This window comes from Rhinolophus sinicus, linkage group LG02 (assembly GCF_036562045.2).
Source record: "Rhinolophus sinicus isolate RSC01 linkage group LG02, ASM3656204v1, whole genome shotgun sequence".
Lineage (NCBI taxonomy): Eukaryota > Metazoa > Chordata > Mammalia > Chiroptera > Rhinolophidae > Rhinolophus > Rhinolophus sinicus.
This window is the reverse complement of record NC_133752.1, coordinates 78667702-78680000: the sequence shown is the minus strand read 5'-3', so window position 1 is coordinate 78680000 and position 12299 is coordinate 78667702. Positions and strand designations below refer to the sequence as shown.

At 38.9% G+C, this 12299-nt stretch overlaps 1 protein-coding gene across 3 annotated transcripts in view; it reads left to right on the top strand.

The window, feature by feature from the left end:
• The window catches only part of CORIN (corin, serine peptidase), a 201080-nt gene that overhangs the window by 180321 nt on the left and 8460 nt on the right, over positions 1-12299 (top strand). For all 3 annotated transcript variants that reach the window (XM_019741053.2, XM_074324644.1, XM_019741052.2), the window contains 3 exons: positions 532-648; positions 3252-3301; positions 3453-3627. In XM_019741053.2, the coding sequence (XP_019596612.2) occupies positions 532-648; positions 3252-3301; positions 3453-3627 (342 nt within the window). The remainder of the gene's footprint in view (positions 1-531; positions 649-3251; positions 3302-3452; positions 3628-12299) is intronic.

The window sequence follows — 12299 nt, the reverse complement described above, 5'->3', positions numbered from 1 at the left end:
TATAGAGATTCTGCAGTATGTTCAAAAAAATCCCACTTACAGTTTCATACTATCTAAATAGGCCATTGATTCTCTTTACTTATTATTTATTTTATTTTAAATTATTGCTGTATTACAGGATTACATTGGGCAAGAAAAGAGGAGGAAAACATAACCCATCCAGATAAATTTTCTTTTACTTTTGACCCCTGTCTAAAGTTGCTATTATTTTTCAGATACTGGGATTTTCACAGCATATGTTAGAATTCTTACACCTTACAAAATTCATATCCATGTCAGTAGATAGAATGACTAAAACAGCTATAGTAATTTGGATCTTTTTTACTACGGTATAATTTTAGTATCTTCCCCTCTTTCTGATCACATTTCACAGCAAATTTTGAATACAAATCCCCCTCTTGAAATACTGATTTATAATTGATTTATAACTTAATGCTTCTTTTTGAAAGAGTATGAGTGCTAAATAATGACAGTGCCTGGTCAAAGATCATTGTACTTGGATTGCTTAACTGGTATTTACTCTTTTATCAGAGAACCATCTGTGACAGAATTAATACCGGAACAGGAGCAAGACCAGCAATGGCTGACATTACACTCCAGCTGGGAAACCCTCAATGCGACCACTTTGCATGAACTTCTGGTAAAAGGGTAAGACGCCCTTCACAGGAGTGGTATGGAATGGATTCTGGAGTAAGAGTCTACCATCAGGGCCCTTTTTCTCTTTTAAATTTAAGATAATCCAAATTTGTCAATAAAGAGCCCCCTTAAAATGGCCACTGACCTCTATATTTCAACATTGTTTGGCATTGTTTCTTCTTTCTAGACATAGATTTTTCTCCTCTTGGCTAATTGTGTTTTTCTTTAATGATGATTACAGAAATTATCATGGTGAAGGAGGAGGAAACTTAATCTAATCTTGGAGGATTTTTTTTCACATCCTATTCAGAATAAATTCTCATGTCTGCTCTTCCTATAGATGCTACATGTACCTAATTAGCAGAGGGAATCGAAGTAATGGCAACTGATAAAATTTGGAGAGTCTGAGAAAAAAATGAAATTGTAATCAGGTAGTCTTGAAGTACACTTCTAAAAAATTTCCCTTAAAATATCATGGCATCTTAAACTGGGCCACCTCTCTTATCTGTAAGTGGGGTGCAGGAGAAAGAGAAATTGAGGGAATTAATATAGTGTTTATTATATTATAGGGACATAGCTATACAATATTTAAATAACTTGCTCAAAACTCACAGCGCACAAATGGTGACAGCCTCTCAACTCAAACTAGGTTTATCTGACTCCAAAGCTTTTAATAAGTGCTAGAGAAGTCATCTCTTAAGAATTCCAAATATGAAAACTAAAGGTTGGCCATTTTTCTTTAGAATGTCTTGCCATTTTCCCTGTAGACCAAACTCTGCAGCCAAATTTCTGAATATTTGTCAACTGAAGTACTTCCTCCAAAACAATGACCTGAATCTTTCAGCAGAGTGATTTGTTTCCCCAAATTGGGAATGCCAGAAAAGCACTTTCAGGTCAAATAAATACATAAATAAATAAAATAACTCATTCTAAATTGGGATTGTATAGAATTGGTTCTAGTTCCAGCTTACTAACGAGGTATGTGATTTTATATAACCACAGTTTCCTATAAAATAGAAAGTTGAGATGGATAGTCGTTGGTGTCTTTTCCTATTCCTATGAACTATGATTTTGTATCTAACAAACAACAACTAATTAATAAGTATCTCTTTTATGCCAGGTTCAGTGCTAAGCTCTGAGGGGATATAGAAGTGAATGAGGCAGACAGGGGCCTTGATCTCAAGGAACATACATTGTATAGTAGGCAGAGAAATGATCAGCCAGGAGATTAAATGAATTTTGGATATTTGGAAGTGCTACAAAGAAATTTAGGAAAATGAGAGCAAGAATAAGGAAAAGATACAACTTTACATTATGGGCAGGCAAAATGCAAATGTGCTTTTCCTGTATTATATTAATTTGTTGTATAAAAACAATCATACAGGTTCTTATGCAAATTTAGAAAGAAATGAAAATACAGTAAACCTTCAAAAAGGAATGTGGAAATGGCATATTTAGGGATGGATATATACAGAGGATACCAAAAAAATGTATATATATTTTAAGAAAGGAAACACCTGTTAAAATTGTAATACTCAATATATATACTGATAACAAAAGGTAAATACAAGTCACGTTTGACTTCTGCAATTACAAGAGGTGCTCCAAGTGGTTACCATCAGCGTCCAGACACTTCTGATTCAGCGAGCTACTACTTGAGCAACGTTGACCAAAATGTCCACTTGTATACATTTTTTTTACATATGTATGTATTTTTTCCAAGGTCCAGGATTCTAAGCACATCACAGTATTTTTCACAGTCCCAGAGTGTTTATGTCTTTTAAATATTTACACTATGAATAAATGCTCATGGTTGGAAGAAAACTTTGTGATTAAAATTTAACATACCCTAAATTATATTCTCTTGTGCAGCTACATTGATAGGTGCTTAAACATGGTCCATGTTCTCACCTTCAAAGGTTAACCCTGTTTCTAGAAAGTTCTTTCTTTCCTGAACCCACACTTCCTATAAATTCTACCTACTGGTTCTGATCCTGCCATCTAGAGTTACATGGAATAAATTTAATGCCTGCTTCTTCCTGTCAGCCAGTTATAGGTCCACAGTTTAATATCAAAAGTCTCTGCAAGATTCTTCAGTCTGAATATTCACTTCCTTTATGCATTCTCTAACTTTTCAAAGTAATATTTAATTCCCTCAAATGATTTCTCAACTTTTTTTGGACATTCACATCCTTTCCATGAGCAATGAAATCTGACATGGTCCCTCCTCACCATAGAGTCTAAGAAGCAGCCCAATTGCCTTCTTTTTCTTCTCCCCACTTTGAAAATCATGGTTTGCGTTAATATTTTGGCTGATGCCACCAGCCAAGATGATGTGGGAAACTTTGCTAGCAATAGTTTCTCTTTCCACAAATGTAAAATTATATTATGATGGTATTAAATAAACTAAAAAGGTACACATCCTCCGTATATTCCCATCCCTGAGGTAACACCTGATAACAACCCTGCCTTGAGAATTTCCGCATTTCAGTATAATCGGTACTCAAAGACCTTAGGTAAGAATTGAATCTATGTCTTGCTTTACACTGGTAGTATTTGAAGTGAACAAAAAATATGTAACTTAATATTATACCATTTTATGTTTCCAAATCTAGGCAGTCTTGTCACAGCAGAAGTAAGATTTCTCTTCTGTGTACTAAACAAGGTAAGAAGATGAGTGGTATAGCAATGGAATATGGACTTCATTTAACTGGGTTGGTTCAGGGGGGAAATGACCATTTGCGTGTGACAGCAAAGAGCCAAGCATCTGGTGGGGTTTGGTCATGTCTCACATTGTCTTTCCTGCTCCTTTGTAGACTGTGGGCGCCGCCCTGCTGCCCGAATGAACAAGAGGATACTTGGGGGTCGGACGAGTCGCCCTGGAAGGTGGCCCTGGCAGTGTTCCCTGCAGAGTGAGCCCAGTGGGCACATCTGTGGCTGTGTTCTCATTGCCAAGAAGTGGGTTCTGACTGTCGCCCATTGCCTTGAGGGGTGAGCTGCACCTTTTCTTTTTTGCTTTGCCTGGATTTGATCATTTTGTCACTTAGGCATTCTTAGGGCATATGTAATTCTGTGAAGCCACTTCAGTACAAAAGCAATGTTGATCTACTTCCTGGGCCTTAATTTGCTTAGATTTTTCTACCCTTGGTGTTATCCGCCTATGGATATGCTGCTCATTTATTGACAATGGATGTATCTTTGCTTATGATTTATGTCCTAAAGAGGGAGGAAGAGAAAGAAGTTTAGCAGATTGACCAGCATTAGTCTCTTTTTTAGCTCTCTTAAATACATCAAATACATCTGAAGTTAAACAAGGTGATTTACACAGATACTACAGTGAGGTTAGATGCTGGAGGACGTGGTGAGGAGTTTGGGAAGCAGAGTTAAAAGTACAATATATGCATTAGTCAGGGTTCTCTAGAGAAGCAGGCCAATGAGAGAGAGAGAGAGATTTATTTTAAGGAATTGGCTCACATGATTGTGGTGGCTTGGTGAGTCCAAAATCTAATATGGTAGGTCGGGAGACAGGGAAGACGTGCCCTTCCAGTCCAGAGGCAGTTGGCTAGTTGAATTCCTTCTTGTTCAGGGAAAATCCATCTTTATTAAGGTCTCCAAATTATTGAATGAGGCCCACCTGCATTACGGAAGGCAATCTGCTTTACTCAAAGTCCACCGATTTAAATATTAATCTTACCCAAAATACACTTTCACAGAAAAATCCCGAATAATGTTTGATTAAATATTTTGACACTGTAGCCCAGCCACATTGGCACATAAAACTAACCATCACAATGTGCCTAAAGGGAGTGGGAAAATAAGACCAAAGGGAAACCTACCCTAAATTGACAAATGTCATTGCAGAAGGTCCTCATTTGTTCCGACAATCTATTATGTAATTTAGGAGCAAAAACCTCAAACCAAACAATAACAACAACAAACAAAAAAATACCCAAACTCTTATTATGCTCACAGAAGATTCTAGGGGCATCTGGACAGGACATCGCTGGTGCAGTTTCTCTCTGCTTGGGAATGTCTGGGCCTCAGCTGGAAGGTTCTAAGGCTAGGGGCAGCCACCATCTGAAGTCTGGCAGTCAGTGCTGCCTGTCAGCAGCCTAAGTTCCTCTCCATATGGGACTCACAGTGTCGTGGCTGGCATCTCCCAGAGCCAACTTCCCAAAAAGGGAGCCAGGAGAAAGCTGTGCCCTTTTGTGACCCAACCTCCAATGACACACAACATTGCTTCTGCTATGTGGTTGGCCAGAGCCCTCACCAGCCCCACCCAGATTTAAAGGGAAGAAACCTAAAATTCTCTTCTCAGTGGGAGGAGTGTCAAAGGACTTGGGAATATAAAACAAGCAAAAAATCCCCCACTATATCACGCATTTATTTTATTTATTTTTAATAATTTTACTTTATTTAAAAGTAGCATTAAATAGTAACAAAACAACTCATAGTTCTATCTCCTAATTAAATTGATGACTTTTATTTGACCAGGTTAATTTCTAAAAAAAAAAAGCAATTTCACTTTTTTTTAAAATAAATTTTATTGGGGAGTATTAGGGAACAGTGTGTTTCTCCAGGGACCATCAGTTCCAAGTCGTTGTCCTTCAATCTAGTTGTGGAGGGCGCAGCTCAGCTCCAAGTCCAGTCACTGTTTTCAATCTTTAGTTGCAGGGGGTGCAGCCCACCATCCCATGTGGGAACCAACAACCTTGTTGTTGAGAGCTCGTGCTCTAACCAACTGAGCCACCCGGCTGCCCTGCAATTTCACTTTTTTTGCCTATTATTATTTTTTCTCAGCTTTGCCATGCACAGTGTGACTACAGGTCAAGTTGTTAACTTCTCTGGGCCACAGTTTCCCCATCTGTGAAATGAAGGAAATAACTGTCCCTACCTTACAGGGTTGGTGCCAGCATTTAGTAAGATAGTCTATATAAAGTCTTGAGAACCATGCCTTGTATCAGTAAGTAAGAACTTGATACAGGTCAATTTTTCACTTGTGATAAGTAATTATATAATGGAAAAGTGTATATCCAGTTATTTGATTGATCTTTTGGGGGAAATAAAATATAAAAAATCAAATCAGTACCTCCTCTTGAGAACATTTAGTGCGTAAAACCCAAAATGATTTGGAGTCTGTGTAGTATGTCAGGAAATACACTACAATGTTATTGCTTCAGAAGGAGCCAGATGTTTCCAGATGTCTTTTCCAGTTCTTATTTATAACTCCATGAGAAGCAGAAGATTATATTAGCAAGAGTACATCCATCAAAAGATGATTACCTAAATGAATCCAACAGTTATTTAAGGGAACAATATTCTTTACTTGCTAATTAATCCAGATTCATACTCCACTTTTGTCATTTCCATATGTGTTATCCAAGTTTCCTCTTTCACAGACAATTCTGTGAAGTTAAGAAAAAATTTTGCAATAGAGAAGAAATATGTGTTTATAATTAAGGAAATGGATATGATATCAAAGGCCTTGATGAAATTTCATGGAACACTAAACTTAACAGAACTGTCAAGAGGGGCCTGGCCTATCCATAAGAAAGTAGAAATTGCCTAACTTCAAACAAGCCTTCATTTGAATGTGTGCTAATAACTCTGATCCTATTTTACAATCTCTCCAGTGGCCTTGCAAGCTTTTGAGAACTTTTAATTATAAGACTTACTCTCTGCTGGAGCCATCAATTGCTATAATTAATGGGATTTACTTCATATCCTGATCCCATACTTTGGCAAAGCCCAGTGTGACCCATCTGTAGGTCTTCTCAAGCCTGTCTCTTCTAATTATATTGGTGGTAAAAGACAAATTTGTTTTGCTCTTCCATGGAGAGATATTTAAAAATCCCCAATGAAAATTAAAAACATGAGCTATTAAGCTGATCAGATCAAGTCCCATATGCCCTAATAACAATTCAGCTCTTTTTCTAAGGAAGAAAGACCTTGACTTTCAGGGGTAATTTAATAAGCAATTTTCCTGCTTTCTTCCGGCTTGGACAGACTTAAGAACGAACTTCCTAGGTTGGCACACAATTAGTGATTGTCAGGAGCATCTAATTCCTCTCCAGGAAACCTGCATGAAAAACTGTCGTCCTACTATCAGACCATAATCCCTGTCCCTGATAGGTCACCCTTGTCTTGACTTCTACCAGACCAGCTCTTCACTCTGGCAAGACTTTGATTGTTTGTCTGCACTTCCCCACCCATTATCTCAATTCACAAGTCTCCTTTCTTTCTTTAGTTGACCTAGTGCCCTAGGCTTGTCACTTCAGTCCTCTCATCAGGACCTTTAACTTGTTTGTCCCTAAATCGTTCCACCATCAGACAGACCGCCAACAAAGAGTCAATGTGAATACCATATTTTGTAATCGTGTATATATGCTCTTCAGAACTGAGGGAGAGTATTACCCCAAAATGCAGACTCGTGCCATCAGTTGGATCCTTAATATTAATAATCTTCCCACCTATTTCCGGACAGCTCCCTCTCTCATTCTCCATGGAACAAAATCATTGTGCTCACCCACATGTCCTGATCTGACAGTCTTTTAACACACTCAGAAAAGGAAGTAAGAGGTTTGGTCTAACCTTTTATATTGAACCCATGTTGCGTGTTCATGAGTACTTCTTTACCTTTTAGGCACTTGTGAACTATGCCAATCATTCACAGTTTGTGTTTTTCATTCCATCCATTTGAGAGATTTGATCCATTCCTATGAGTGATAATGTCCACTAAAACAGGAATTCTCCATTTTGGATCCGTACCTCCCCTGGTGTGATGACGAGCGGGGAGAAAAGAGAGAGGAGGAGCACATTAGAGAGGGGTTAATTGATTTATTTAGCAATATCTAATCAATTTATTTAGCAATATGCAATAGCAAAACACAAAGGCACTTAAAAGAATGTGCTAATGACAAAGTAAAGGTGGTTAAGACTAAACTGTATACATTGATAACAATGCCATGTTAAAGGAATATACATACATATAAGTTTAAGAGATCCCAACATATGTTTACTATTGACCAAAAATCACTTGGCTAAATACACAAATAACATCAATAAGGAGTGTTTAAATACAGTAACGAACTCTATGGGATAGCAACTATTACAGTAGATACCAAAAGCTCACCAAACTGTGGGGAAACAACAGTGGAAAAGTCAGGAATCAAAACCTTGTCAAGTCTGCGGCTAGGAATGCTGAGGCTCCCACTGCTGCAAGCTGCAGGCTGCATACACGTTTCCAAAATGCTAACAAGTTCTTAAGAATGCTGCTGCTGTTGCCATTGATGTTGCTGGAAGTTAGGGCGTCTCCTGATGTTACAAGCTGCAAGCTGCATACAAGTTTCCTAGATGCTAACAAGTTCTCAAGAAGGTTAACTGTGGGGAGCCACACTGGAGAGGTCAGGAACCAGCCAGACCTCACCAGGTCCGTGGCTGGAAGTCAGGGCAACTCCTGGTGTTGTAAGCTGCATGTTGCTGGAAGTGTCCAAAATGTTAGAATGATGAAGAATCACCAATGACAAATGACAAAATGATGAAATTACACTGCCAACTGAGGTCTGTCATATATATATATATATATATATATATAAATTTTTTTTTTTAGATGTACCTTAGAGCCAAGCTCCTTGTTCCTGCCTCCCCCTCAGGGAATGGCCAGTTCTGGGAGGGTCCAGCATTTACTGTGATAAAAATATTGTTATCTGGCTGAAGGGCCAGTTTATTCAGACAAGTAGTACTTACTGTTTTCGTCTGGTACCATCGGCCCAAGACCTTCTAAAGCCTGGCAAGATGCCTGTTATGTCATTTTGATATAACTTAGTCAGTTTTACTACCTCATCTGCTGATGTCGGCAAAATAGGCAGAAAGTAACATCATCACATATCTCTTCTGCCAGGAAAGAGATGAGGGAGAAATTCTCTTAACCTTAAGTTAACCAATACCTCATATGCAGTCTCTCACAGGAAGAAACTCCACATGCAGTCTCTCATGTGGGGAAATAGAGGAACAAAAACTAATCAAAAGCTAACCAATACCTCGTGTGCAGTCTCTCACGTGAGGGAACCTCATATGCAGTCTCTCATGTGGGGAAACAAAGGAACAAAAACTAACAGATGAAAGCTCACATCAGCCAATGAAGGCAGATTTTCCTCAACATCTTCCTTACACCTGGGGGGTGCTGTTTTCCAGCATCACTGGAGAGTGAGCAAGTGTGGTTGTAAGAAGCCCTTGGTGACTCTGACCCAACTCCAGCTCCCCAAAGCTCTGCTGCTATTCTCTGTCTCTTCCCCTCTCCAATGGAAAATGTCTCGGCCTAGGATATTGCCAGTAGTTGGCCTAAACTCTGGCCAATCCCCATAGTTTCTGAGGCTGGCCAGAAACTGGGAGCTCTTCCCCTTTCAACTTTTGTAGTTACTTGTTTCTTCTAGTCTTACATGTATTACCTTGCCATGTACTCTATATCTGTACCTGAACAGCTGGCCACTGCTGAAGAATAGCACACCCTCAGCTGCTAACTGAGCTCATGTCAAATGTATGATCGTGAATCTCAAATGAGCATCTAACCATATGGGACATTTCCAGTGTATTTCCATAGTGAATTCACTTTTCTATCTTCAGAGATAACTATTTGACATCTTTCCTTCTCTTTCCTACTCTCCCTTACCCTCCACTGATTTCACCTCATACTTCATGGAGAAAATCGACACCATCATATTTTTCACCTTGTTTTGCCCCCAATTTCAACAAATTACTTGCATTTATGACCACACCTCTACTTTTCCTTCAGTTGTGGTGGAAGATGTGTCCCTGATCCTAGTTCAGGGCAATCAGACCCCCTCTCATCTTTCCAATGACTTTATTCCTAAAATCATCATTTCAATTTTGCACCATCAATTTCTCCCTTTTTATCGGATCATTACCTCCAGCTAATGTGCCTTAATGTCATTAACTTAAACCCCCTTCTCTTGACTTCACAGCCCTCTTCAACTATTGCTCTATTTTGACTACTATTCATAGTCAAAATCCTGAAAGAGTTTCCTACCATCACTGTCTCCACTTTTCCACTTCCCATTTTCTCCTCAGCCTACTCCAGTTGGGCTCTCATCAAGGTCACTACAGAAATGGCTTTTATCAAAGTCTTTAATGACTTCCATTTTGTTAAATCCAATGGCAAATTTTCAGTTTCAAATTCACTGCAACACTCCCCAGTATATTGTCAATACATCCTTCCTGAAATATTTTTTTCACTTTTCTTTCAGAATAACAAAAAAATTCTTATTTTCCTCTTATTTCACAGACCTAACTTTTTCTTTCCCTTTTCCTATCTCCTCCTTTTGATTTAGTGCTCCTGAAATGTGGTAGACTGCAGGTTTGTGTCTACTTCCTATGCCTATGTTGAAACTCTATCCCCCAAGAGGATGCTGTTAGGAAGTGGGACCCTTGGAGCTCAGGAGTGCAGAACCTGCATGATGGGGTTAGTGTCCTTATAAGAGGAAGAAAGCTAGCCTTCTCTCTCTCTGTCTTATGAGGATACAAGATAATAGCCATCTATAAACCAGGAGGAGAGCCTTCATCAGAACTTGACCATGCTGTCACCCTGATCTAGGACTTCCATCCTCCAGAACTGTGAGAAATAAATCTTTGTGGTTGAAGCCACCCTGGCTATGGTAACTTGTTATAACAGCCCAAATTGACTAAGACAAGGGTTGTGACGGGCCAGCCGCCACGAGTCAATCAGTACCTGAATGGGGGAGTGGGAATGAAATAAAAGACACACACAAATGCTAATGCGGCCGGTCTTCAGTCATGCTGAAGCCCTGAGTTTATTATCTCTAACCAATATATACAGTTTGAGTACGTGCAGTTAAACGAAGAAGATATGCATTATCTCAGCAAAAGTAAATCTTTCCAGCCTCAACTTTACTTTGACATAGAAGATACAAGGTCACTGACACTCAGAAAAGTAAATATCTCAAGGAGACAGAACCTACCAATTGTTCAGAAAGCCCTTAGTCTTCTGTGTCCGGGAACTGGCCGTTTCCACCACATTCCTCAACAGCCGTTAGGCGCCTCTCAGATAAGGCAGAGGCAATGTTATGGGGGCAGAAACCGAGCCAGTCTGCAAGGTTCAGGGTTGCAAGAAACCATGGCTCCCCACAAAGGGTCCAATTCTTGGCTTTCTTATCTGTTTACACTCATCTAATAACATGGTTTCAAATACTTGTTCATATTTGAATATGAATATCAAGTATTGATATGAGTATCGTATTTGAATATCAAATGTGAATATCAAGTATTTATTCCAAATTAATATCTCCAGCCCAGATTTTTCCCCCACCACCACCACCACCCACCAACTTTACATGTATGTATTTAACTGCTTAGATGAGATGTCCATTTGAATGTGCAATAAACATTCTACTCTACATGGTCAAAACAAAACTTGATTCCTTACTTCTTCCACTGATCAAATAATTATGTGCTTCAAAAACTTCCCCCATCTCAGTAAAAGGCGTAATTATCCATTGGTTTGCTAATACATCAAACCAAAGAATCATTCTTAATTTGTCTTACATTCACTGTAGTAATAAGTTCTGCAGGATCTTCTTTCAAAATATTGTTCTAACCCAACCACCTTCAGCATCTTCATGCCATCATCCTAGTCCAAACCACTGTCATATCAAGTCTTCACTGTAATGCTAATGTCCTAGGGCTGCCATAGCAAAGTACCACAGACTTGGTAGCTTGAACAACAAAAGCTAATTGTCTTATAGTTCTGGAGGCTAGAAGTCCAAGATCAAGGTATTGGCAGGGTTGGTTCCTTCTGAGGGCTGTCAATGACAATGCTTCTTGTCTTGATTCTGGTGTTTCACTGACAATCTTTGACATTCCTTGGCCTGTAGAAGCACCACTCTAATCTCTGCCTTCATCTTCATATAGCATTCTCTTTCTGTGTATGTCTGTCTCCAAAGTTCTCCTTTTTTATAAGGACACCAGTCATATTGAATTAGGGCCCATCCTAATAACCTCATTTTAACTTGGTTATCTCTGTAAAGGCCTTATCTCCAAATAAGGTCATATTCAGATGTGTTGGGGGTTAGGATTTCAACAATTGGACAAAACCAATCCATAACAACTATTAAAACAGTTTCCTATTTGGTCTTTTTGACTACTCTCTTGTTCCCTTATGGTTTTATGTCCACACTGTGAGTTAGTGATCTTTCTAAAATGTAAATCTGACCATGTCACTCCCTTTGCTTAAAACCTTGCAATAGCTTTCTATTATAACAAACATAAAACATTCTCATCATAGTTTTTCAAGATCTAGTCCTACCTCTTTGATTGTCCCCTTCTCTATTCTCCCATCAGTCAATGGGCTCCAAACAGCTAGTCTTCTTTCTGTCCCTGAAATCTTCCATGTTCATTCTGACCTCAGGACCTCTGAACTTGCTACTTCTGCAGTTTGGAACACTTCCATAGAGTCTGCCTCCTTCCCCTTCAAAACTGCCTCCTTCCCCTTCAAGTCTTAAGTGTCACTTTGTCAAAGGCCTTCCCTAACCATATTAGCTAAAGTGACCACAGACACACACATCAGTCATCTCTCTATTATGTTATCCTTTTTTTTTCACTTTTAAGTGCCCAACATAATGCATATATAT